Source organism: Megalobrama amblycephala, linkage group LG11 (assembly GCF_018812025.1).
Source record: "Megalobrama amblycephala isolate DHTTF-2021 linkage group LG11, ASM1881202v1, whole genome shotgun sequence".
NCBI classification, from domain to species: domain Eukaryota; kingdom Metazoa; phylum Chordata; class Actinopteri; order Cypriniformes; family Xenocyprididae; genus Megalobrama; species Megalobrama amblycephala.
This window is the reverse complement of record NC_063054.1, coordinates 33,791,586-33,814,895: the sequence shown is the minus strand read 5'-3', so window position 1 is coordinate 33,814,895 and position 23,310 is coordinate 33,791,586. Positions and strand designations below refer to the sequence as shown.

At 37.0% G+C, this 23,310-nt stretch overlaps 1 protein-coding gene across 8 annotated transcripts in view; it reads left to right on the top strand.

Annotated features, from left to right (window-relative positions):
* Positions 1-9,632, top strand: part of runx2b (RUNX family transcription factor 2b) — a 150,619-nt gene extending 140,987 nt beyond the window's left edge. For 6 of the 8 annotated variants that reach the window (XM_048207625.1, XM_048207623.1, XM_048207620.1 and 3 more), the window contains 3 exons: positions 368-541; positions 2,709-2,870; positions 8,581-9,632. In XM_048207625.1, the coding sequence (XP_048063582.1) occupies positions 368-541; positions 2,709-2,870; positions 8,581-9,068 (824 nt within the window). In that variant the 3' untranslated portion in view covers positions 9,069-9,632. Of the gene's footprint in view, positions 1-367; positions 542-2,708; positions 2,899-8,580 lie in introns of all 8 variants that reach the window. The other 2 variants (XM_048207627.1, XM_048207626.1) reach the window with 2 other exon arrangements.
* Positions 9,633-23,310: the final 13,678 nt, after the last annotated feature.

Genomic DNA, 23,310 nt, shown 5'->3' with positions numbered 1-23,310 from the left:
AGCAGCAGCATATCTTACATCCTCACAGCAGCAATAACATATTCAATATTAAATATCAGACTTTTAACACTTACGCAATGACATTAAAGATTGTTGTGAATACTTTTAGGGTAAGAGCAAATGCGGTTAATTAATTTCTCAAATGATCTTTATCCGTAGTTTGTGAATCTTTTTGAATGATTCAAAAGAACTCGTTCATAAGAATCATTTGTTTGTGAATTGGACTACACGATGTAGGTTCGATTTTACATGCAGCCTGTGAGGAGCAGAAGTGCGAGAAACACTTATGGTGTATCTTGTCAGAAATATGTAAGTACAAGTTATGATGTGGTCATCAGTTTTATTAATGGCAGTATGTTGATTGCAGGGCACAGGCCAAAGTTGGATGACTCGCCGAAGGCCGGACTGTTCTCCGACCGTCTCAGTGAACTGGAGCGTATCCGGCAGACCACCATGCGGGTTACCGTGCCAACGCAAACTCCACGGCCCTCGCTTAGCAGCCCCAACTCCTTCACGCCTCAGGGGCAGACACAGATAACAGGTATGAGATAGAAACGCAATGCGTATTCTATTCTATTCAGAAAGGTCCACTTTAATAGTAGGGTAGGCAATTTCGGAGTGGCTAGCAATATCAAGCTAGCTTTGAAAGCATGAGATCCCACCCTCCCTTAAGAGCGTCTCCAAAGCCACGCCTCCTCCAAAACACATGAACGCACAGAGCAGAGTCTGCAAAGCATCACGAGAGACGCCGTTAAATTACCTCATGTCTCAAAGCGCATAACATTACAATAATAATGAATGTAAACAACTTACAGAGCTCTTACTTGTACCACCTGACTGCTGCAGATTAATTTTCGGCATTGATAGTGTTGACGTAGAAACGCAAAAATCCGAGTCTGAGGACGTGAACAGCTCCTGGTAGAACGTCAGGGGTTGCCATCTCGTAATAATGGTTATGACATGGCATGAACGCAGCATAAGCTGAGCGAGCAGGGTGTGCGGAGGTATGGAAATACATATGCTGACAGGCAGGTAGGACATCCTATTATTGCTTTCGGTTCGGTGGATGAACATTTTTTGGTCCTGAGACTTCCACAGAAGATATATATAAATGTTTTAATATTTAGACCATTTCTAATATTGACCATTTCAGATTATTGGTATGATCTGCACACAAAATCACATGAATGAACCAAATGATCCTTTCAGTCACAATTTTTGTTTCCTTCAAGTCAGGTCATCATTTGCTGCGATTATATTTACTCATCCACCCAAGCATTTCAGCATACGCGTGTGTGTCACTGTTAGTGTCTATCCGTCTCAGCACAAAGTGGTTTATCTAAGCTGAAATCGCACACTGCAACATGATGGACAAGTGGAAACCGAGTGCGGACAGCCTAGGGCAGTGCGTTGTGTCACTGTGAGAGAACAGGATATCACCTGTCCTTAATTACTGCTCGGAGAGCACATGTCCTGTACTCTGGGTCCTGTTACTGTACTGCTCCAAACTCTGTATGTACAAGCCAAGTGACTGAATCTGAGAAGGAATGCACTGTACCTCGTTGACTTTAGCAATTATATGCCTGCTTTTAAACTGATACTTGGCATGACAGAGAGGTTGAATTATGAGGCATGAAATATGTCAGCTCAGACAAATATTTGCGAGCGCATTCATTTAAATGATTTACCCAAGGGATCATATTGTATTTGCTAAGCACACAAGGCTTCTATATGGTACAGATAGACAAATATAAATAGATCAAAGAATGCAAACAATTATATTTTCAGTTAAATTAATGTCAGGATATACTGATTATTTAATTACATATATCAGTGTTTGAGATAATTCAGAAACAATGTTTAAAATGAGGAGGCAAAGTCCCCACAGGTTTTTTTTATGTAATTTCAAATGTAAATTTATCTGTTACACTTCATTTTACTGGTTAAATAAACATTACATTAAAAAGAAAGACCAAATATAATTCTATTTTGTATTTTTACACTAAATAAGCAATGTTTTCTTTATTAAAACCAGGTATAAATTTGATCAAGTTAGTGTTTTTACATTTATTCCAAAATAATAAGAGCCAAAAGGCAGTAACAATTTAAACAATACAAGTTCAGCTTTTCTTTTTAATAGTCAACTTATTTTCAGCAGTTATTAAGCTTGTACACACTGGTCACAGACATGGATGTGCCTTTAATTTCATCAGGCTGACCTGATTGCTCACTAAAAAACCCCCGTAGTCATCATGTTTTCAGGCCATTTCATGTTTGATTTTGATGGGACATAAAGCAGTAACATCTAAGTGGCTGAGATGTTTACTTACTTTTTAATTAGTCTTCCCATTAATGCAATCATTGTCTTCCTTCAGGCCGATTCGAGAATGCACATGAAAACAAGAGGCGGGATTAATCTCACTAAATAATAATATCCAATCATAACCGATCATATCCAGTCATAGCGCGATGGAGGCATTGCCTCCTCTCACTTGACTTTCCCCCATTAATTCTCAATTCCCCCCATCAAGCTCACTGTACACCATAGGGGGTCTGTTAAAAGTCAATGGGATCAGTGGAGGCAAGCCTCCTGCTGTAACTTTACCTGCGAGTGTTGCTGTTGGACAGTGATACTTTATAAAAATGAGTGACTTTTACACTTCTTATAATGTCACATTTTGTAATATTTGCATTGTTTGTACCTTTAGATCCACGCCAGGCTCAATCTTCCCCACCTTGGTCATATGACCAGACGTACCCGTCGTACCTGAGTCCCATGGCCTCCCCCTCTGTGCACTCCACCACTCCGCTCTCGTCCAGCCGGGCCACGGGGCTGCCCTCCATCAGCGATGTGCCCAGACGCCTTCCAGGTAACCTCCAGCCTCAGACCTACAGCAGGTGCGCCCCCTACCCCTCGCGTTCGACACTGCAGTGGGCAGGGGGGGTGGGCACGTGTTTAATAATGATTTGCACATTTAGAAGATTTGGGGTTTGTGTGAATAATGAATCTTTGATTAAGCACCTTTATATAAGATATTTGAAAAGTAAGGGGTGCATTTACTAAACATTTTAATGACACATTTTATAATAAGAAATTTTTAAAAATCTTAAATTTCACTCTCTTAAAAAAACTACATTTACCACCTATCATCAGACAAATGGCTCTACATTTTGTGAATGATCCACATTTGAGCCTCATTTGCATAAAATATGCATAGAATAAGCAAAGAATTACAGTAATGCAGTCATGGTGCTATTTGCTATTATAGTTTTTATTAATATTTTGAACTAACTTTTGTTTTTGTATTTTAATTTCAATTTTAAGTAATTTTATGTGCTTTTGTCTTTTTTTTTTTGTGAAAAAGATGTAGGTTTTTGCACTGGAATGTACACACGTGTTGCAAATATTTGGTAAATTCGCTCCTAAATGTGTTGGATGAAAGTTTATTAAGATTAATGAGAAACACACATGAAGCTAAAAAAAAAATCAATAAGTGTGGCTTCATTTTGAGAGGGCTATTTTCTGAAATTATCATTTTTCTGTAATGGTCTGTCAATCATATTAAACAAATCATAGCTTTAAATTTCAGAGTCATAATTCGTTAGAAACACAATCTCAAATTCGCTCGAATTTTATTAGGTAATGGTCCTGTAGATTTGTAAACGGAGCCGGTTTTAAAATTGGACTGCGCCATGAGTGTATTTTTAAAACTCGGGGAAAGGAAAAAAGGTTTCCTTTGCTCCTCTTTCCATGGCTTTGATCCTGCGTAGTATATCGTTAATAACAGACCAAGACATAATAACAGGCCAGTGGTGGGCAAATAAAGCCGCTTTATAGCGTTACGCTTCCCAGAGAACCTTTGGGGAATGGAAGGCCACTCGGTGCCCGAGTTGCACCCCATAAGATCATTTGTCCTTGTGTGCCCTACAACACACCTATATACCCTTTAAAGAATAAATGTAGACAGACAAGTTTCCATTTCCAAACACCTGTTTGAGTCAGTGCCAGGTAAGTGTTTTCATCCTCTGTCATTTACCGCCATACTACACCCTCGCCCATTCCTGAGAACCTGGATAGGCTTAAAGTGATTAAACAAGAATCTCCCTCACCTGAGCGCTGGCTGGCAGGTTCTGGATGCCTGCCACCTGCCTGTCGTGTTTAATTAATTTACGCATATCTTCCTTTCATGTGATATTGGCGCATGTGAGCTTTTGTTAATAATAGCTTTGATGTCAGATAAGGACACGGCTCTTTGATGTTTCCCACCACTTGACTGTAAGAGTAATAGTGCAAATATTCATTGTTGATGTCTTTTGTGAGATAGAAAACACTTCAGGAGTATTAGTCTTTTAACACTGCAAGTGTGTGTTTGTGTTGCAGTGGCGGTAATATACTTTTGTATTCAAGGGAGCGATAGAGTTACCTCCATATATGCGCCATTAAAGGCACAATATGTATGATTTTTGGATTAAAATATCCAAAAACACTAGAACAATGTTATATATTTTGTTGACTTATGTACTTACATTATCCCAAAAGTTTCCACCAATGTTTTAATCCAGAGAAATTTCCGGTTTTACTTCCGTACAAACCATGGAAACACCCAAAGACGCTTTAATATATTATGTGCTTTATTAGACAGGTGAGCAACTGTTTGGAGACCTTTTTATCGACATTGTTATATTGCACAGCACTAGGGTTGCCAGGTTTTCACAACAGACCCTCCCAATTGCTACTCAAATCTTGCAAAAACTAGCCCCAATCACGTTTCGGGGGGGGGGGGTCCCCCAGTAAAAATCGCATTCTGGGGGTAAAATCCACATTTTTGGCGGGGCTCCCCTGGTAAAATTCGCATTCCAGGGTCTAAATATCATATTAGTTGGGGTTACTTCAACCCACGGACATGAAAAACAACCCACGGCAACAATGATAAAGTAGCCCAATTCCGCGGGAAAACCGCGGACTTGGCAACACCGCTCAACACTGTAAGTGTTAATTGTTTGAATCTCGTTTTCTTGATTTACCGCAAGTAATGCAATTCACCACAATGTTTGTATATTGCACCAGGGACAACAATATTTTGTCAAGTGGCTAACACAGCAAAATCTGAAAGAGCTTTGTTTATAGTAACAGTAATACAGCATTTTCGCCTCCATACAAAATATTTTAAAAAATAATTGCATGCCATTTAGCAACACAAGTCATCCAGCTTTTATTAATATATTTTAATATCAATCTAGCTTACTGCAATGTGCAACAAGTAGAGTAATAACATAACTTTCAACACACTCAAATGTATTTTTAGTATGATTGTTTTGACCAAGTAAAGTCAAATAAGTTTTAATACAGTCAAATAAAGTGACATGTACGAGTAGTAATTCAGCACTTTGCGGCTATTTCATTAGAATTAAATAAAATAATGTGATTTTAAGTGATCAAACGTAATTGTGACAAAGTTCAAGTTCAGGGAAGGAGGAGGAGGAAACTGGCAAATGTTAAAGGTAACTTTAGTCGTAAAATAAACATAAAACAAAAGGAGTGGCAGCGGCTGATTGCGGCATATAAGCATTATAAAAGCTCCAGAGCTCCTTCATGAGACTCGAGACCGGTGTGTCGCGCAGGTATGTGTCTTACGTTAGCATTCGCTCCATCAGCCTCAATCCGCTCCCGCGGCTCTCGGACCCGCCCTGCTTCAGTGACGTTAATAAAACTTAAATACATTAGCTCATCCATGGACATGAGTCCCATCGGATTTATTATTCAGATCGTTAGCTATAAGCATTTTAAAGGTAAAGTGTGTAATTTTTGTGTCGGCAAGCAGAATTGCAAAAGTAATAACTGTTTTCAGACAGGTTTCTGGAAAACTGCCATTAATTTAAAGAGAAGTCAGTCTACCAGTGTCTTATGTATTGTCTCCAGTCTCCCTACACACATTTTTTTTTTTTTTTTTTTTTTTTTGAAAAAAAACTGCTGCATGACATTACCTAAAAGTCAAAATCTGTAAATGAAAACAGATTATGCTAACATCTGCTATAGCAGCCCTTGACACATGCACAATGCAAAAAAAAAATGTTGCATTCAGTGTTATTTTAGTATTATTTATATACTGTTGCAGTTTTTATTATTAATTGAGCTTTTATTTTTATATTTAATATTTGATTAGATTTTTTTTTTTCTTACAACATTTTTTTTTTTTTACATTAAAAAAGTTTTCATTTTAGTTTTATTTCAGTTAGTAATTGTACTACTTCATCTTAAACTTATTAGACAGTTAGAAAGGCAGCATTTAAATTTTTTGTTTAGTTTAAGTTTTTTATCTAATATTTAGATTTTATTTTATTTCAGCTTTGTTTCAATTAAGAAAATGTTTTAATAGTTTTAGTTAATGATAACAAAAGTAGTTACATTATGAATTGAGGTCTGGTTCATTTCAGAAAATACTAATGCATGAAATCGATCTCGAAGCAAACGTGTTCATATACTGTCAAATTTAGAAAGTTAGAGGCTTAGTTTTTATAAAGGGTAATAAAAGGGTAAAAACTACTGCACTGTGTTGTATGGTGACATCATACCTCATGTAGACGTGACTTAAACTTGTAAACTACCCATAATTGTTTGGTTCACCTGAAACCAAATAAATCATTAGCTTTACAGGCATAGCATCTGTTTTCAAGACCAGCGCCATCTCGTCTATGGATTTTTGGTGACTAGCACCAGAGAATGTATGTAAATAACTTTTTTTGCTTTTATCATATGGCCTTTTATTCAGAGCACAGGCTCTCCGTGTAGCCCGGGGCGAGAGAACCATTATCGTCAGCTGTTCAAACCAAAGATTTTGAATATAAAAGAAAAAGGGGTTGGGGTGTAGAGAGGAAAGGAGACACTGCTAGCATTAGCGACAAGCCGTGCCTCCGCAAATCGCCCACATTTAACCATGCCACCCAGTCGGCCCACAGGCGCAGACATGGTGACAAGAAAGACGCCTTGTGATTTATGAAAACAGCTCTGCGCCAGGGAGGCGAGGCCGTTTCTTTTTGTTCCTTTCACCCCTTGGCACTAGCGTTATAGCTACAGACCATTAGTGGTTTCTGATTTTTGGAGGGAAATAAAGAATATGTTAAGGACAGAAGGGCAGATGGACAGTTTTTGCCTGAGTTTATAATGCTGAAGATACCAGGAGCCCACAACAGCGCAGACGTCTGTCTCTCTCGCTACGATGCTGTTTCGCGCCCCTTTAAATGTTTCCAAATGTGTGACCGATTATGCATCCTGGTTGTGTTTTATGTGCGGCAGCCAAGTGATGCAGATACAGAAACACACACACGCACACTTTTGTATGCACAGAAACAATTTAAACATGCACACACAATACAGAGGCATATAAATAGCCTGGAGACACAAATGAACTGAGACGTATAACCGCACACATGAATACACATACACATGAACTTGTCTGTGACAAAGAGGAAAAACCACAATGAAGTTAAACCAACTAATCGATAAACTGTTCTTCTCTGTGTGTAATTTAAAGTTAATGGTTGTTTTTAATAGCTACATTCTGTCAGTTTGACCTTTTATTTAAATGCAGGGCATTTTACTATTTAAATAAATGTGTCTCTTTTTTTTTATATATATATATATATATATATATATATATATATATATATATATATATATATATATATATATATATATATATAATACATTTAAAACAGTAATATTGTGAAGTATTGTCACAATTTAAAAACTGTTTTCTATTTGAGTCTGTTGACTTAAGTCTTCAGTGTCACATGTTTAGTTAGAAATCATTCTAATATTCTGATTTGGTGCTCAATTATTATCCATTATTATTGCCACTCAATTATTAATAATGGTTCTTATTATTATCATCAGTGTTGATAAAACAGTTTCTTCTGCTTAATATTTTTGTGGAAACAGTGATACTTTCTTTTCAGGATTCTTTGATGAAAGGAAAATTCAAAAGAGCAGCATTTCTTTGAAATAGAAATCTTTTGTAACATTATAAATGTCTTTACTGTAACTTTTGATCAATTTAATGCATCCTTGCTGAATAAAAGTATTAAAATCATACATAACCCAATTTAGTAGAAGTGCATCACCATTTCCACAGAAATATTAAACCACAAAAACTGTTTTCACTATTGATAATAATAGGATCATGTGACACTTAAGACTAGAATAATGATGCTGAAAATGGCTGCTTCAGGAATAAATTACATTATTTTTAGTACATTTTTCAAAAAAAAAACATTGGAGCCTTGGTGAGCATAAGAGACTTCTTTTAAAAACAATATATATACAGTATATACATACAGTATGTGTGGGTGTGTGTGTGTGTATGTATATGTATATATATATATATATATATATATATATATATATATATATATATACACACAATATATATTATATTCACAATAAACTCCGTCAGCTTAAACTGGATTGTAGTTGAATGAAAACGCAATTATTGTGTCGTCATGTTGTTCAGTTCTGTCTTCAATAGTATTTCAGACCTTCCATCCTGCTTTGAAAGTAACCTCAACATTTGTTTCCTGTAGGTTCGACAGATTTGAGTCCTTTTCCTGGCCAGTTTGAACGTCAGTTCCCCGGTTTCTCCTCACTCACCGAGAGCCGATTTTCCAGTCCCAGAATGCACTACCCGGCGACCTTCACGTACACGCCCACCCCGGTCACCACGGGGATGTCTCTTGGCAGCGCTCATTACCACACCTACCTACCGCCGCCGTACCCCGGCTCCACCCAGAGCCAAAGCGGACCCTTCCAGAGCAGCAGCACACCCTATCTCTACTACGGAGCCTCCTCTGGCTCCTACCAGTTCTCCATGGTTCCAGGAGGGGACCGATCGCCCACCCGGATGATGCCGCCTTGTACTAGCGCATCCACGGGAACCAGCCTGGTCAATCCGAACCTCCCGGTCCAGGCTGATGGAGGCGGGGGTGTGGAGGGAGATGGTAGTCATAGCAACTCCCCCACTCTGCTTAATCCTGCTGGTAGAATGGACGAAGGTGTGTGGCGGCCGTATTGACCGGAGCGCGGAACGAGCGGCGTGGTTTTAAAGCACAAACCTTACTAGGATGTTCATCCTATCTCGCTGAACTACTTTCCCTCGCTATCATGAGTATTTATGAGCCTGTTGAAAGGGAAGTATTTTTTACATTACATTGAACTTTGTTGTCGTAATACATTGCTCTGGACTTTTTGACCTCTGGGATTCATTGTCACAGGCTGGAGAATTTGGAATTGAAGGAATAGAGATGGATCGAGTATTTCATTACCATCATGTTATTATTTACTTGTCTCGGCATGTTTTTATTATATCGTTTAAAGCACTGAACAACATCTGTATGACAGTTTGTGATCAAAATCTCTTTTTTGTGCTTTTTTAACTTAAGCATTTAAGTTATACGTATTTGATAAAAGGATTTAAAGTAACTTATAAAGCCATAGATTAATGTATTTGGAACTTGAGTCATAGAGGGAATATTTTTGTAAAGCATCTATGTTCAAGTTAATGCAACTAATTTAGGGTAATTTAAATTTATGTGCCTTAATTGATCACACAGAGTTGTATGTTTAAGTCTAATGCGTTTAAAACGAAATGGGGTCTCTGTGTCTAAGTACACTACATTTGTAAGCAGTTAATATTGCTTGGTACCAAATGCTCTTTCACTGTTTGAAAGCTTCAAACCAAAGAAACAGCCATGGATGCTCAAAAGTGTTTGCCAATGTGCTAGATCGAGCTTTCTTTGAGTAACGTGCATGTGCTGGGATAATTTATTTAGCTTTTATGTTGCTTTGTCAAAAGTGGCTGCGGTTTCCAATGAGGGGAATATTGAAGTTTCTGGATATAGTATACAGATATTCTTTTCCCAATAACTGGAGTGGTTCATATGCCCAAAAAAAGAGGGCTAGTACACATATGGCACTATATTACCCATTACAACAATGCAGCTGGAGAAAATCCCAGTATTTTTTATTTTATTTTATTTGGTATGTATTTTTAATAGAGGCTAAATTTACACTACCATTCAAAGCTTGGGTTCTGTACGATTTTTTTTTTTTAAAGAAATTAATACTTTTATTCAGCAAGGATGCATTAAATTGATCAAAAGTGACAGTAAAGACATTTATAATGCTACAAATGCTGTTCTTTTGAACTTTCTGATAAAAGAAATGTATCATGGTTTCCACAAAAACAACTGTTTTCAACATTGATATGCATAAAAACAAACAAATCAGTATATTACATAAACAAAGACGGCACACTCATATTACTATGAATGGGAGAAAGTGTACAGCGCAATATGGCGGAATAGTCCCGCCTTCTAAATGAAAGAGCCAATCGCCAGTTGCTAAAGTCATTGCATCACTGCATCTGCTTTTAGAAGCTCCGGTCGCTTCAGTTTTTTGTCATTATTTGAGCATTTAGAAACAAAATGTATGAGATAGACTGCATTGGTGATTTCAAATGTGAAATTTAACCATAAGCTTGGTGAACAGCTTTGGAGAATTTGATGTTTCCCCATTCAAAGAGATAGGAGCTGTACTAAAATGGCTGCCCGAGAGGCGTTTCAAAGATGGCCGCCACTTTGATCAGAATGATTCGTGAAGGATCATGTGAAAATCTTACGAACCCCAATCTTTTGAATGGTAATGTAGCTAAATTTTATTCCATGGATGGTACATTGTCAATTTTTTTTAATGAAACTGTTCATTATCAGGTTATAAGTGCACAAGCTAGCTTCGTAATTTCAGAGTATTAGTATATTCCGTTAGTTTATCCATCGTCGACGGATTGACTTCCCCAACTGCAATAGTGTACCAGAGTTATATTTATCTAGTGCCTTACAGTTGGAACTATACAGACCTCAACAAAGAACTGAAAGCTTTCCTCAAAGCAGTGCTTTAAATAAAATATGGCTTGTAAAGCCCATATTTAAGCAATTAAAAAACCAAAAGCTCTTAGCTTGAGCAGGATGTGTTTTTGTCCTTATTTTCCTGAACATTGGTCCAGTATTGCATCTCTGGTCGGACTGGTCATGGTTCATTTTCCAGGCTCGGTTCAGCATTCCTGGTTCCTCCGTCATCCCGACGGAGACACTGCTTCAAATCAGGGCGTCTGCCTATAAATTTAAATAGCTGTGAGTGTGTACGAAATGTTTACATCGTTCAGAGACCATGTTGTATATTGCAGGAGGTAAATACACCACCCTAGTTTTGTTGAATTATTATCTCATTTCTTCTTTTGTAAATTAGTATTTATCTGACAGGTTAACTGAGGGCAATTTGTAGCAAATTTGTCTCTGGTTCTTGCATGCTTTGTTTCCTTTGCACATCTGTGTTTAAATTATCTTGCTTTTCTTCCCTGTGAAGCCTGTTCTCTTTTATCCACGGATAGAAAAAGGGTTTAAGGGGAAATTATCATGACAACAGTGAAAGAAATTGGCTTTTTTTTGATTGTTGTATGTTGATTATAATAGTTTTCTTTGTAAGAGAAATAAAGAGAGATTTTGCAATGATCTCGTTGGTCTCAAAAGTAGTATTCTATCATAGTTTCCTGGCATTACTGTGTTCCTCTTTAAATATATCATCTCCGTCATTAAACTTTGTCCTCTGTCTCTTTTCCCCAGTTTGACGTTGATTAAAAGTCACATTGGGGCTTTAGGGAAGACTAATGGCCAGAAGTCCATGCGCCGGGTTGTTCCATTTACATACAGTTTCATTGCCTTATCAATGAACCTTGAAGATACCTGGCCGGAGATGAAAGCTGGGAAGCAGCTCAGGGTTTGTGCACTACTGTAGAGCGCACTGACTTGGACCAAAGTCTGGATCAACATTTGCTTTGGATGGTCCTGGAAGCGCACGGCTGGTCTCAGTGCTGCGTTCGTCTCTCCGGTAGTGATGTCTGTTAAATTGGGGCTGCTACACATTACTTGAAGACATAACAGGCATAATCAGAGAGTGATCCATCTCCATTTAAACCCGGAGCCTTCCTGGGATTTCCATGAATATGAACTGAGTGGGAAAAGCACGTTTTAGGTTCACAGTTCAGATACATCCAGTAATTAATGAGCCGGAGAGCACAAGGTCCTTTATCTGTAACAAAGAAGTTGTTGAGAGTGTTTTAAATGCACCCAAATTAGATTTGAAATCCCAGGTTTTCACTGTGCTCCAGACTTTTGGACCCTGCTGTATATTATTATTAAATACAGTGCAGTGAAATCTGAAGTAATGTTGGGTGTGTTGAGTATTTGAGAATGTGCTGTACTCTACCTGATACCATATTGTTCTTGGTCATGCAAAATTCCCCCAGATTTTCCCTTTGATATCAATCTTTCAATTACTGTCTACTAAGTAAGAAACAAGGAGAAAGAGAGACATTCCACCCACAAAGCAGTCAGCACCTCTGTGTCAAACAACCGAAAGTCTGTAAATGATCTGTGTTTGAAAGGGCTCACTAAATGCTTTCTACTAATATGCCCACCAGTGGTGCAAAAAAAAATGAATTCTCTCAATCAGTACTTCTGTCTTTGCATTAAAAATGTCTACAAATCTTTAAATAACTTTAGACAAATAATTTAAACATACACTACCAGTGAAAATTTTGGATTGTTTTATTTTTAAGAAGTCTCTTAACGGTATGTTCATCAAAGCTGCATTTATTTGATCAAACATACAGTAAAACAGTAATATTGTGAAATATGATTGTTGTTTATATTAAAATAATTTAAATTAAAATAATTTATTCCTGATGTCAAGGCTGAATTTTCAGCATCATTACTCCAGCTCCATTATATCCTTCTAATATGCTGATTTGCTGCACAAGAAACATGATTATTATTAATACTGAAAACCGTTGTGCTGTCTAATATTTTTGTGGAAACCTTGATACATTACCATTCAAAAGGTGAAAAGAAATTAATACTTTTTTTCAGCAAGGACTTTTGTAACATTATTAATTGTAATAATCAATTTCAAACAAATGTTGTTCATTTGAACTTTTTCATCAAAGAATCCAGAAAAGATGTATCACATCTTAAAATATTAAGCAGCAAAAACAACAATGAAGTTCATCAATTCAACAATGATGATAATAATAAAAAACATTATTAATAACTGAGCACCAAATCAGCATATTAGAATGGTTTCCGAAGGATCATGTGACACTGAAGACTGGAGTAATGATGCTGAAAATTCAGCTTTGCCATCACAGAAATAAATTACATTATAAAATATATTCAAATGAAATACAGATATTTGTAATCATTTTCCACAATATTACTGTTTTTACTGTGTTTTTAATCAAGAGACTTCTATTAATGACATATTAATTATTCCAAAACTTTGGCCGGTAGTATATTTCAGGTAAATTAAATTTACCTGAAAAGCAAAATAAGATATTAAGTTAATATATTCATTTTCCTATTTCCTAGTCGTTTTGAAAGTTTTAAGCACAAATCTGGAACAGTTTAGTGACATTTATGCTTAAAATATGATTTAGAATCTATAGATAAATATTAATTTAATAACCCTTCTACCTTAAAACTCTTACATTTAGTTTTGTTGGTGTTACCTAATATATTTAGGTTGATTCAGTGATGTCAAATAATACTGCCTTTATTCTTTTCTCTTTTTTCAGTGTAAAACAGCTAGACAATATTGTAACATCATCTTTAAGTTGATTCGTAGCCAACACTTGTGTGAAACAATCGTCTCTGTTGGTGTTGTTTTTAATAATCAGATTTAACACTATGAGGAGGTCCAGATACAGTCAGCTGCGCCATCTAGTGCTTCAATCTCACAGCTGTATTCCAAATTTTGCCTTTTGGACAAATTGAGGCATTGCTCAACATGAGCTCTGTGCTGTTCTTGTGCAAATACTAATTCATGTCATCTTATATGAGAGTGTAAAGGCTCCTAAATAATCCATGATCACAGCATAAAAGATAAAGTACATTGATTTATTGAGCATGACCGCTATAAAGTTGTCCTCAGACAGTTCCAAGGTCAAAGCGCTTTTAAACGTGACATATTTAAGAAACTTCCGAGCGGTTTTGGTAAAAGTATGCACAGACCCACCATACGATAATCAAGGTAGTTGTGGACCAATCGGCTCTGCTATCAGTACCATGGACAGCTACCAGATGAACAATAGATCTCATTGTTAAATCTATACGTTTGTGCCAGGAGGCTCAAGTTATCTTCCATCTGACTTGTCAAAGGCCGCTCAATACAAGTGAGCGTCTCGGTGAAGATCGACTTGCATATGATGGACAGAGTTCAGCAGCATGCCAAATATTCATGCAAAACAGCCTTTTTCCATAGGATTGAGCCAAACACTAAAATGTGAAATATTTGGAAAGAAACTCCATCTTGAGTCTCGGCCAGTCACAGAGGAGCAAAGACATGTTTCTCGTCAAAGAAACGGCCCTATAAACCTTTTGAGGTGACTGAGTGTTAATTGAGAACTAATGAACTGGTAATGCAAACCGGTCAAATCACGTTTCCAGAGATCTCGCATGATGAGTGACATATAGTCCCGGTGACATTATGCCTATTATTTCTGATACTGTATTTTGGAAAACGCTGGAGCTGATGTTGCAAGCCAAACCGTTTTATCGATGCCCAGGTCTGGTACTCATTTAGCCCCGTCTCCAAATATCCCAATGCATGTTATTATATTAATGACAGATTTTATGGTTTATGACTGGAAAGTCAAACTTTCTCGATTTCCTGTGGAGCTTGCGATGATTTATATGGCTGAATGATAAAACGAATTCTCTTGACAGCCGAGGACTTGCGAGAGCTTCTGTGGGTAAAGCCGGGCTCAGGAACAGCAGATTGAGCTCTTATGTGGAGAGATATATCGCATGATGGAGCACCGAGAAGAAAACTCGGCTGTCCTGGTTTCGTACGCAGGCACCAAGTCATGTCTTAAATGAATTAGGGTCCTCTCAGGCGCAACTGTCTCCGCAAGCAGCCACATCCTGCCGCTACAGGAAGAGCAACATTTCCATACTTAAATGAAAAACTGAAATGACAATCTGTTTTTACTGAGGCTGTAATCACCCTTTCTGCTCACCATATGATTCCATGTTAAAGGATAATGAAGAAAATCTCTTTTACAGCTTCGGCTTTGATCAATCAGTTTTGAGGAAAATAATAATACAGCAGGCTCCATTATTCAAAATGAAATATATCTGAGTAATAAATGTCTCATCTAGAAATAGTACCAAAAAAAGGACAATAAAAAAAAAACTCTACTGACAAAAGGGGTTATTCTATGAAACAGGTGCCTTTTTCAGTTTAATAAAGTGAATTTAAAAGTACGATTCTCAACATATACAGCATAAATAATGTGTTTATGTGTTAGTTTGCTGCTAAATTTTATATCAAAAGCCTTGTGGGAATTTAATACATTTTAAAACAACATAATGCTGAAATTTCTGAGAATTTTCATTTTTTCAAATATTAAAATATATTTAATGTATTCTCTCATTCACCACTATAGAATTTTACAAAACTATGACGACTTCCGCTTCTGAGAAACCCGGAAATGTGAAAAGGGTCTAGGCTAGGCGTGAAACAAATGCTTACAATGTTCCATAGACATATACATCTATGTATATATCTATGACAATGTTCAGCTTAATGCTGAAAGAGCCATTCTGTAGCCTACTGTTGTGGCATGCAAAGAAAAGGGATTATTTCAATCTCACATATAGCCATAGCCTATCTATAATCTCAAATATATTTAATCAAACTATAATAACTGTCATTTTAATTAGCCTAGCTCATCTGGTGACATGATGCACAGTTTATGCAAACATAGCCACATCGCTATGATCAGATGCTTTCTTAAAGGTGCTAAAGAGGATGTTTTGTTTTATACATTTTTGCAATATTACTTGAAACTGTCTTTACTAACTGATAAAAGACTATTTATTAGGTGCACTGAAAGGAATAATATTAATATACATCATCTGTGCACGGGGTAGGGCCTTAAAAACATCAGCCAATCATCGCGTAAACGATTGGCCCTCTGGCTTGTCAATCACTGCCGTGACGTTCCTTGTGAGAGACGAGCGCGGCTGCGCGCTCCAGTAACTTTCCACACTCCACAGGCGCCGCATGAAATGTTTTTGTCAGGAGACAGGAATAACAACTGCAGATTATGAGTTTCCTGCGGTGAGTCTGACATAATCAATCCACTAACACGATACAGAGAATAGAGTGCCCCAGGGATGACGCGTTTTTGTAGGCCAACCCGGAAGTTAGCGGCGCACGGGTTCCCTGGACTGAAAGCCTATTCATTTTTCCCATAGACTTTTGGAAAATCGCAGAAAATAAGCTCTGTGTTTAACAAAGGGATATGACACTTGCACGTTTTGTCTATCAAGATAATCTTTACAAGTTAACACAACATTTATAGATTTTGAAGCCTAAATAAAGTCGTCAGATCTAAAAGGCTAACAGTAGGCTATAAACGGACTACAGCACACCATGGTCGCGGATCAACGTCGTCACCACCAAGCTTCCTCAAACTTTATTTAGAAAACAACTCTATTTAAAAACATGCTCGCTGATTATGATCTGCGCTGTGTATGAATACTTATCCACTTTTTCATGAGAAATGCTGTCCAAATGTCCCATTTTTAATGATGACGTCTAAAGTCCCCGCCAAAGGAAGTAGTCCCTTTTAGCAATTTGTTAGCAACCGCCGAATTTAAGACACAGTAAAAGTTTAAAAAATCACAAGTGGGTTATAACTGGTGTGTTTTATGTCATAGATCAAAACGTGAAAGTATTTAGAGGCTTTGTTTACCACAGACCTTATTTCAGGCGATTTAGCAAAAACCCATTCAAAAAACCCATAGACTTGACGGCGTTGGAACCGGAAGTCCTAAAATGCTAACTCGCTTCCGGGTTTTGCCTACAAAAACTCGTCATGCCTGGGGCACTCTATGCCGGTGGTAAACACTCGTGTTCCAATACTCGTGCACGAGTTTTGGGAGGCATTCCCTTGAACGGAAGGAGGGGGGCTGTTCTTAGCATGCGCTCATTTAAAAATCTCAGTAACAGTCTTTGGTTTCTCAGTCGACGAAAAGATCCTCTTTTGCACCTTTAACTGCTGCAGTGCTTTCTCAACGATATTCATCTTGTAGCTCTTAGCAGCATGGATGGCGTCCTGATGTTGGTTATCACTGCAAAGGTATTACTTTTTCATTTCTAAACAAAGAACGAAAAAGAACTTAGCCGTGACTATATGGCTTGAATCACTTTCATTATTGTACGTTACGTGTGTGCACGACTCACGAGCACGAGCAATACGTTGCTAGCTGCAGTTCATTTAACGGTCACCGGTGTTGCTAATAACAAGGGTTTTTTGTTTCCATTTGCTCAAATAGCAAAAGAAAAACTCCACAGTAGTGTTTTCACAACTTTCAAAAAGAGGAAAAAATAGAGAGAGATTGATAACGGCACTCAGAAGAGAGAAAGATGTCATTTTTACCAGCACTCCCACTGCAGCGTTAACTAGTTTTTCTTGTAATTTGATGCAAAGTTAATATAATACTAAGTATAGTGTTTTAAATATACATACGTTTTTAAAAAAAATGAAAATATAAAAAACTTTGCAGGATTTACGATATTGATGACCGTTAAATTGCGTCATCACACCCTGCGTTCCATTCGGAAGGGCTCATCCCTATGCCCTAATCGCTTCAGAGGGTTTACCCTCCGGAGTGAGAGCTTCGAAAGGATGAAGGGTGTAGGGGTAAAAAAAAAAACAATTCTTTTGGAACGCACTTCTGCGTCATCTTAAAACCAAACAATCAAAGAGGAGTAAATTGTGCAAGCTGCGCCCTTTGTTTAACGTTAGTTTATTTATTTATTTATTTTAGGTTTATCGCACCAGTATTTTAAACATTTGAATGGACTGATAAAGGGAGCTGCAAAGTATTTTTGTTGAAGTACAATGTTGTTTTGACCATAATAATGTACCAAATCTAAGTCGTATAAATATTACAGTAGTATATAAAAATATATACATTTATAGGTAAAATCGAACTCTGAGCCTCCTGTACCCTTGCCTGGAAAATCCAGCCTCACCACTGTACCAGCGGATGAGTCTCGTCGGCCATTGAATCAATTCGATTTCTAGGACGGAGCAAATAAGAGCAGACAGGAAGCAGAGTAAACCAATCAGAGAAGGGCGGATATGACGTTAGCAAAGCGACAAGAGAGTCAACAGCGAAAAGTAAATAATTAATGTGTTTTTGGTCATTTAAAACTGAATTTACGGCTGAATAGAACAAACTCTCGGGTCTCCCGTGCGCAATCTTTGTTGATATTGAAGGGACTTTTGCCGCACTAGAGTGACGCTGTTTGCGTCACTGAAATAAACGAATCTGATTGCACTGTACGGTTTGGAGTTGACTCGAGGCGTGACGGAGGGCGGACTGACCAGACTGATATATCTTGTAGAAGATATATCATTCTGGACTTGCAAGGCAACCTGTAGCTACCCATTCTGTGACGTCAAACAACTTCCCTGTGCAAAGGATCATGGGGGCCCGAAGTGTCCATCGGTTGTACCCATAGACTGTATACCCTTCGAAATCCTTCATTCCAAAGGGCCCTTTGGCCAGTTTTGAGCACTTTGGTTTGGAACGACCCTTCAACATGGCGACCATGATTATTTTCACTCCGAAGTGCCCTTTGGAGGGTGATATATCCCGTTTGGAACGCACCGCCGGTCTGTGAAAAGGGAAGAGAGGCGCTGGGCAGAGCGCATAAACGTCACATCCTTTTGATTTTCCCGGCAAAAACGTCCCGAATCCTTAAAATCAGCCTACAGGCTTTCATAGACAACCTAGGAAGTCGGGGAAGGTCTTGTTTTTTTTTAGTTTAGCTACAAGCTGTTCACATATTGCCAATAAAAAAGCGATTAATACATGAAAATACATTAAAAATGAGACAAATATGATAAACTCAGGGTTACAACTTTTTTAATAACAAATAATACAAATTAAATCCATAGAATGTAACACATAGGCTATTATAAAATAATAATGCAGCAGACTCCATTATTCAAAATGAAATATATTGAAATAAATGTCTCATCTGGAAATTGTAAAAAAAAAAAAAAACCTCAGTAATGAACAAAAAAGGGTGTTCTATGATTCTAAGTTTGATAAAGTGAATTTAAAATTCTGTAGGATTTTCAACATATACAAGATAAGTAATGTGCTTATGTGTTAATAAAATCCATCTTTAAATACACTCTAGAAAAGGCACAATAGAGTTCAAAATAGAACCCTAGTGTTCTTGACTCAGTTTTAACAAATGAATGAGAGGGATACAAATGGGATACAAATGACACCCGTTTTGTAGAATAACCCTAAAAGTATCTGATTTCTCTGTGTTTGTGGATCTGGAGCAGTTCTGTATGACAGGGTGAGTACTAAACCCCACTGCTCCGCTTTGATGTCCAGTTCGTCTGCCAGACTGGAGCTCTGCAGAGCCAGAAATCCCTCTGGTTAGGTCGTCAGCTTTCTACTGAAGCCACAGGCGTGTGCCTGTCAGATCAACCATCTCCATCAAATCCCACTGCATGTCAGTCACATGGCAACTTCATTACGATTGTGAGGAAAAACCTGATATTTTGTTTCTCCAAGAAAAACCTGGATTTATGTTTCTTCCACTTTGTCCTAATAAAAATGATATAATGCATTTATGTCAGAATTCTGGAGACCAGTTCATTCTACTAGACCACAAATCAACAGTAAACTTTCATGTGATCCTAAAAACTAAATATTACTGAAATCCGGAGAGGAACTGCAAACATACAACCAAAATGAGGCTAAATAGGGTGACTTGCAAGAGTCTTAGAAGTTCAGCAATAATATATGGTTTTGTATACTCAATAAATCTGGCGATATCCATTTTTTATTGTTGCGAGCTTTAGAACTGACTGTTGTTTATACGGTCAAGTCACTCAGACACTACCAGACGCTCATTCAAACATTGATTCATTCTCAACTGTCACTGATTGTGGTAATTTAATACTTTGTTCATCTGGTTCACAGTCAAGCCTTTGTTTGAACACACTTGTGCACAGTTTAAGATGTGTGTCTGCTGTGCCACAGACACATTGGTCAAAATGTGATTAGAATGTCATAAAGCGATGATACCTCCATCTGCTGGACATGTTTTGCAATGGCAAAATAATAATAAAAAATAAATAAATAAATAAAACAAGGGTGATGAAATAGGTGATGAAATAATGACATGAAATGATTTTTTTATACTAGAATTAGTAAATTAGAATTTCAGCGGTAAGCTAATAGCATGAGAAAGAGCAAAAATCTGCAAGAAAAAGCTACGCTTAGGCCTACACTTAGAGCTGGGTAGATTACTTATGAATTGTAATCAGTTGAATTGTATGATAATATATGAATTGTAATTACTGATTACAAATTACATGAAAAAAATTGTAATCAGTAATATAATCTCTTAGATTACACATTTTTGCTAATGTAATCGGACTACTTTTGGATTACATTTAGATTACTTTTGTGCTAACCCTTATTTGATGTCACATATATTGTAGGATACTCTTGTACTATTTTGATAGATATAAAGAAAAAATATATTCCAAAAAATATATTCTATTCACCAACAAGAGCCTCAACAGATTCTTTTTAAAGTGCAAGGTATGGACAGTTAATACTTCAAAATACTAACACTAATGTACCTGCTAGTGTTTGCTGATAGTAACACTGAAAAAAACAAAATCACATCTTATGATTTTAAAACATATTTACTTAAAATTAAGTAAATTTAGAAAACAGCAACATTACAAAAACAAATATTGAAAACATGAAATTCACAGCAACATCACTGCTACATCAAAATTTTCATCAATATTTCATATAGATTACTATTATTATTATATTATTATTATTTCATATATATATTTAATCTGTATTTCATATATATTCCTCTATATTTAATCTATATTCCCCCTCACCACTGGAAAAACTTGAAGAATCACAAACATATATAAGAGGCAGCTTTATTATGAAAAAAACATAAACATTAAAAAACTAAAAAACTAGGAGAATCAATAAATTGTGAACTGCCATTGTGTAAATAATATCTAATCCATAAAAAAAGTAACTGTAGTCTGATTACAAGCATTTTAAAAAGTAATTTACTCTAATTACAAGTACTTGATTTTTGGAATCTGATTACTTAATCCAGATTACATGTAATCCATTACTACCCAGCTCTGCACTTATTTTACCTTAAGCAAGTTTTCAAACTTGGCATAAGGAAGTGACCAATTTGCTGTTATAATACCTTGTACAGTTCATACTTTTAAGAAAATGTTAAGACTGTTGTAGAAAATAAAGGTTTTCGTAAAATATAGTAGCCTCTTTGCTTCTTTAATTAAATTTGTTATCAGTAGTGTACCTACTGGGTCTCTTCCTTTGGCATTTGGTAAAAACAAAAAAATGTGTAAATATCTAAGGTTTATTTCACATTGGGTTTAATTCTTATGTAGGCTAATCTGCAAAATAAATTACCTCAGTGTTCTCTTCACACCAGGGTTCACGTCACATACGCCACTCAGGATCACGTGGCCATGACATAAACAAAAAAAGTTACTTCAGCGAAGAAATGGCTGGTACAGGCATGGTACAGGCTTTTCCTGGAGTTTTTCACTTGCTCAAGACACTTATTTAAAATTTAATTAAGCATTTAATTTGAATTGAAATAACACTGAAATAACGAATGATGACGACCTAAATTTGATCCGTTTTTCACACAAAACTATCACAATATTGCTAAATTAGATTTTATGAAGCTCTGCTCACACAAAAGTCACTTTCAAACCAAGTAGTTTTATGTTTGTCAGAGCTGCGAGCTCGCGTAACCAACTTACATGAGCGAAATCTGACTGGACTTTGCCCGCGAAAGAAACCAGGGTTGCCAGGTTTTCACAACAAAACCCCGCCCATTTGCTACTCAAAACTAGCCCAATGGCGTGTCGGGGGGGGGGTCCCCCGGTAAAAATTTAGTTCCAGGGGGCAAAATCCGCGTTTTTGACTGGGTTCCCCTGGTAAAATTCGCTATTCAGGGGCTAAATATCATGTTATTCGGGTTCGTTTCAACCCGCGGCAACAGTGTAAAAGTAGCCCAATTCCGCGGGAAAACCCTGGACTTGGCATCACTGAAAGAAACGGTAGGTAACCGCACATTCATTATGTGGATAAGAGCATCAGAGCTACTGGTACAATCCTTCTAAGTTTTCCTTTTGTTTCATGGTACACTTAAAAAAAAAAAAAAAAAAAGGTTCTTTTATAAACTGTTCTCTGAAAGCTTTTTGGGGGGAACCCAAAATGGTTGCGAAAACCCTTTTTTTTTTTTTTTTTTTTTTTGAGGTGTGAAGAATATTTTAATAATCTAAAGAACGTTTTTCCAATATATAGAATGTTTTGTGCAACGAACATTAGATTTTCTTCATCAATAGATGCCAATAAAAAAAAACTTTATTTTTATGAGTGTAGAAAAAAATAATAGTCCATTTTCATTTTTAGGTTAATTATTCCTTTAAAAGTAGCTAATTGACAAATCCAAGCATCGACTCTAGAGACAGTGAGCCACTGTCTCTGTAGGGTCTCCTCCTTGAGGACTTGTGAATCACTTGAGTCTGTACAAACAGATTAGAGTTACAGCTCTGAACCAGAGTGAGACATGTTTGACATTAATGCCGCATTGTATATTATCAGAAACGCTGAATGTGGACGCAGAGATCCAAGGCGGAGAATGTTTAAGAACTAATTACGAACCAGCGAGGCACAAGTCCTATAGCATATTTTCTTACTTGTGTGGAAAAATATAGCAGGCTCCATTTATTTTTCTGCACTGTTATTTCTGGATGGTTCCTACTTCGGGTAAATAGTCCCGTTCCCTATTGTAAATCTGACGGGCACAGGTCTTGGGAGACTTTTGAGGCTCTTTTAAGGAAAAATAGAGACAGGCTTGGATGGCTTTTGGCCATAATGAGAGAGTGGAAGCAAAGGGAGAGCTTTGATCCATGGCCTGAAAGCTCATGTTTAAATCTGTTAGCAGACATCACTCATCTTTGCCCAAGGATGAAACGACCAGATCAAAGTAGGTTTCTTTGCATTTTATGGACAATGAAACCCAGTTTAGATGTCTGTGACATTGTGACATACCATCAGCTAACATAATGG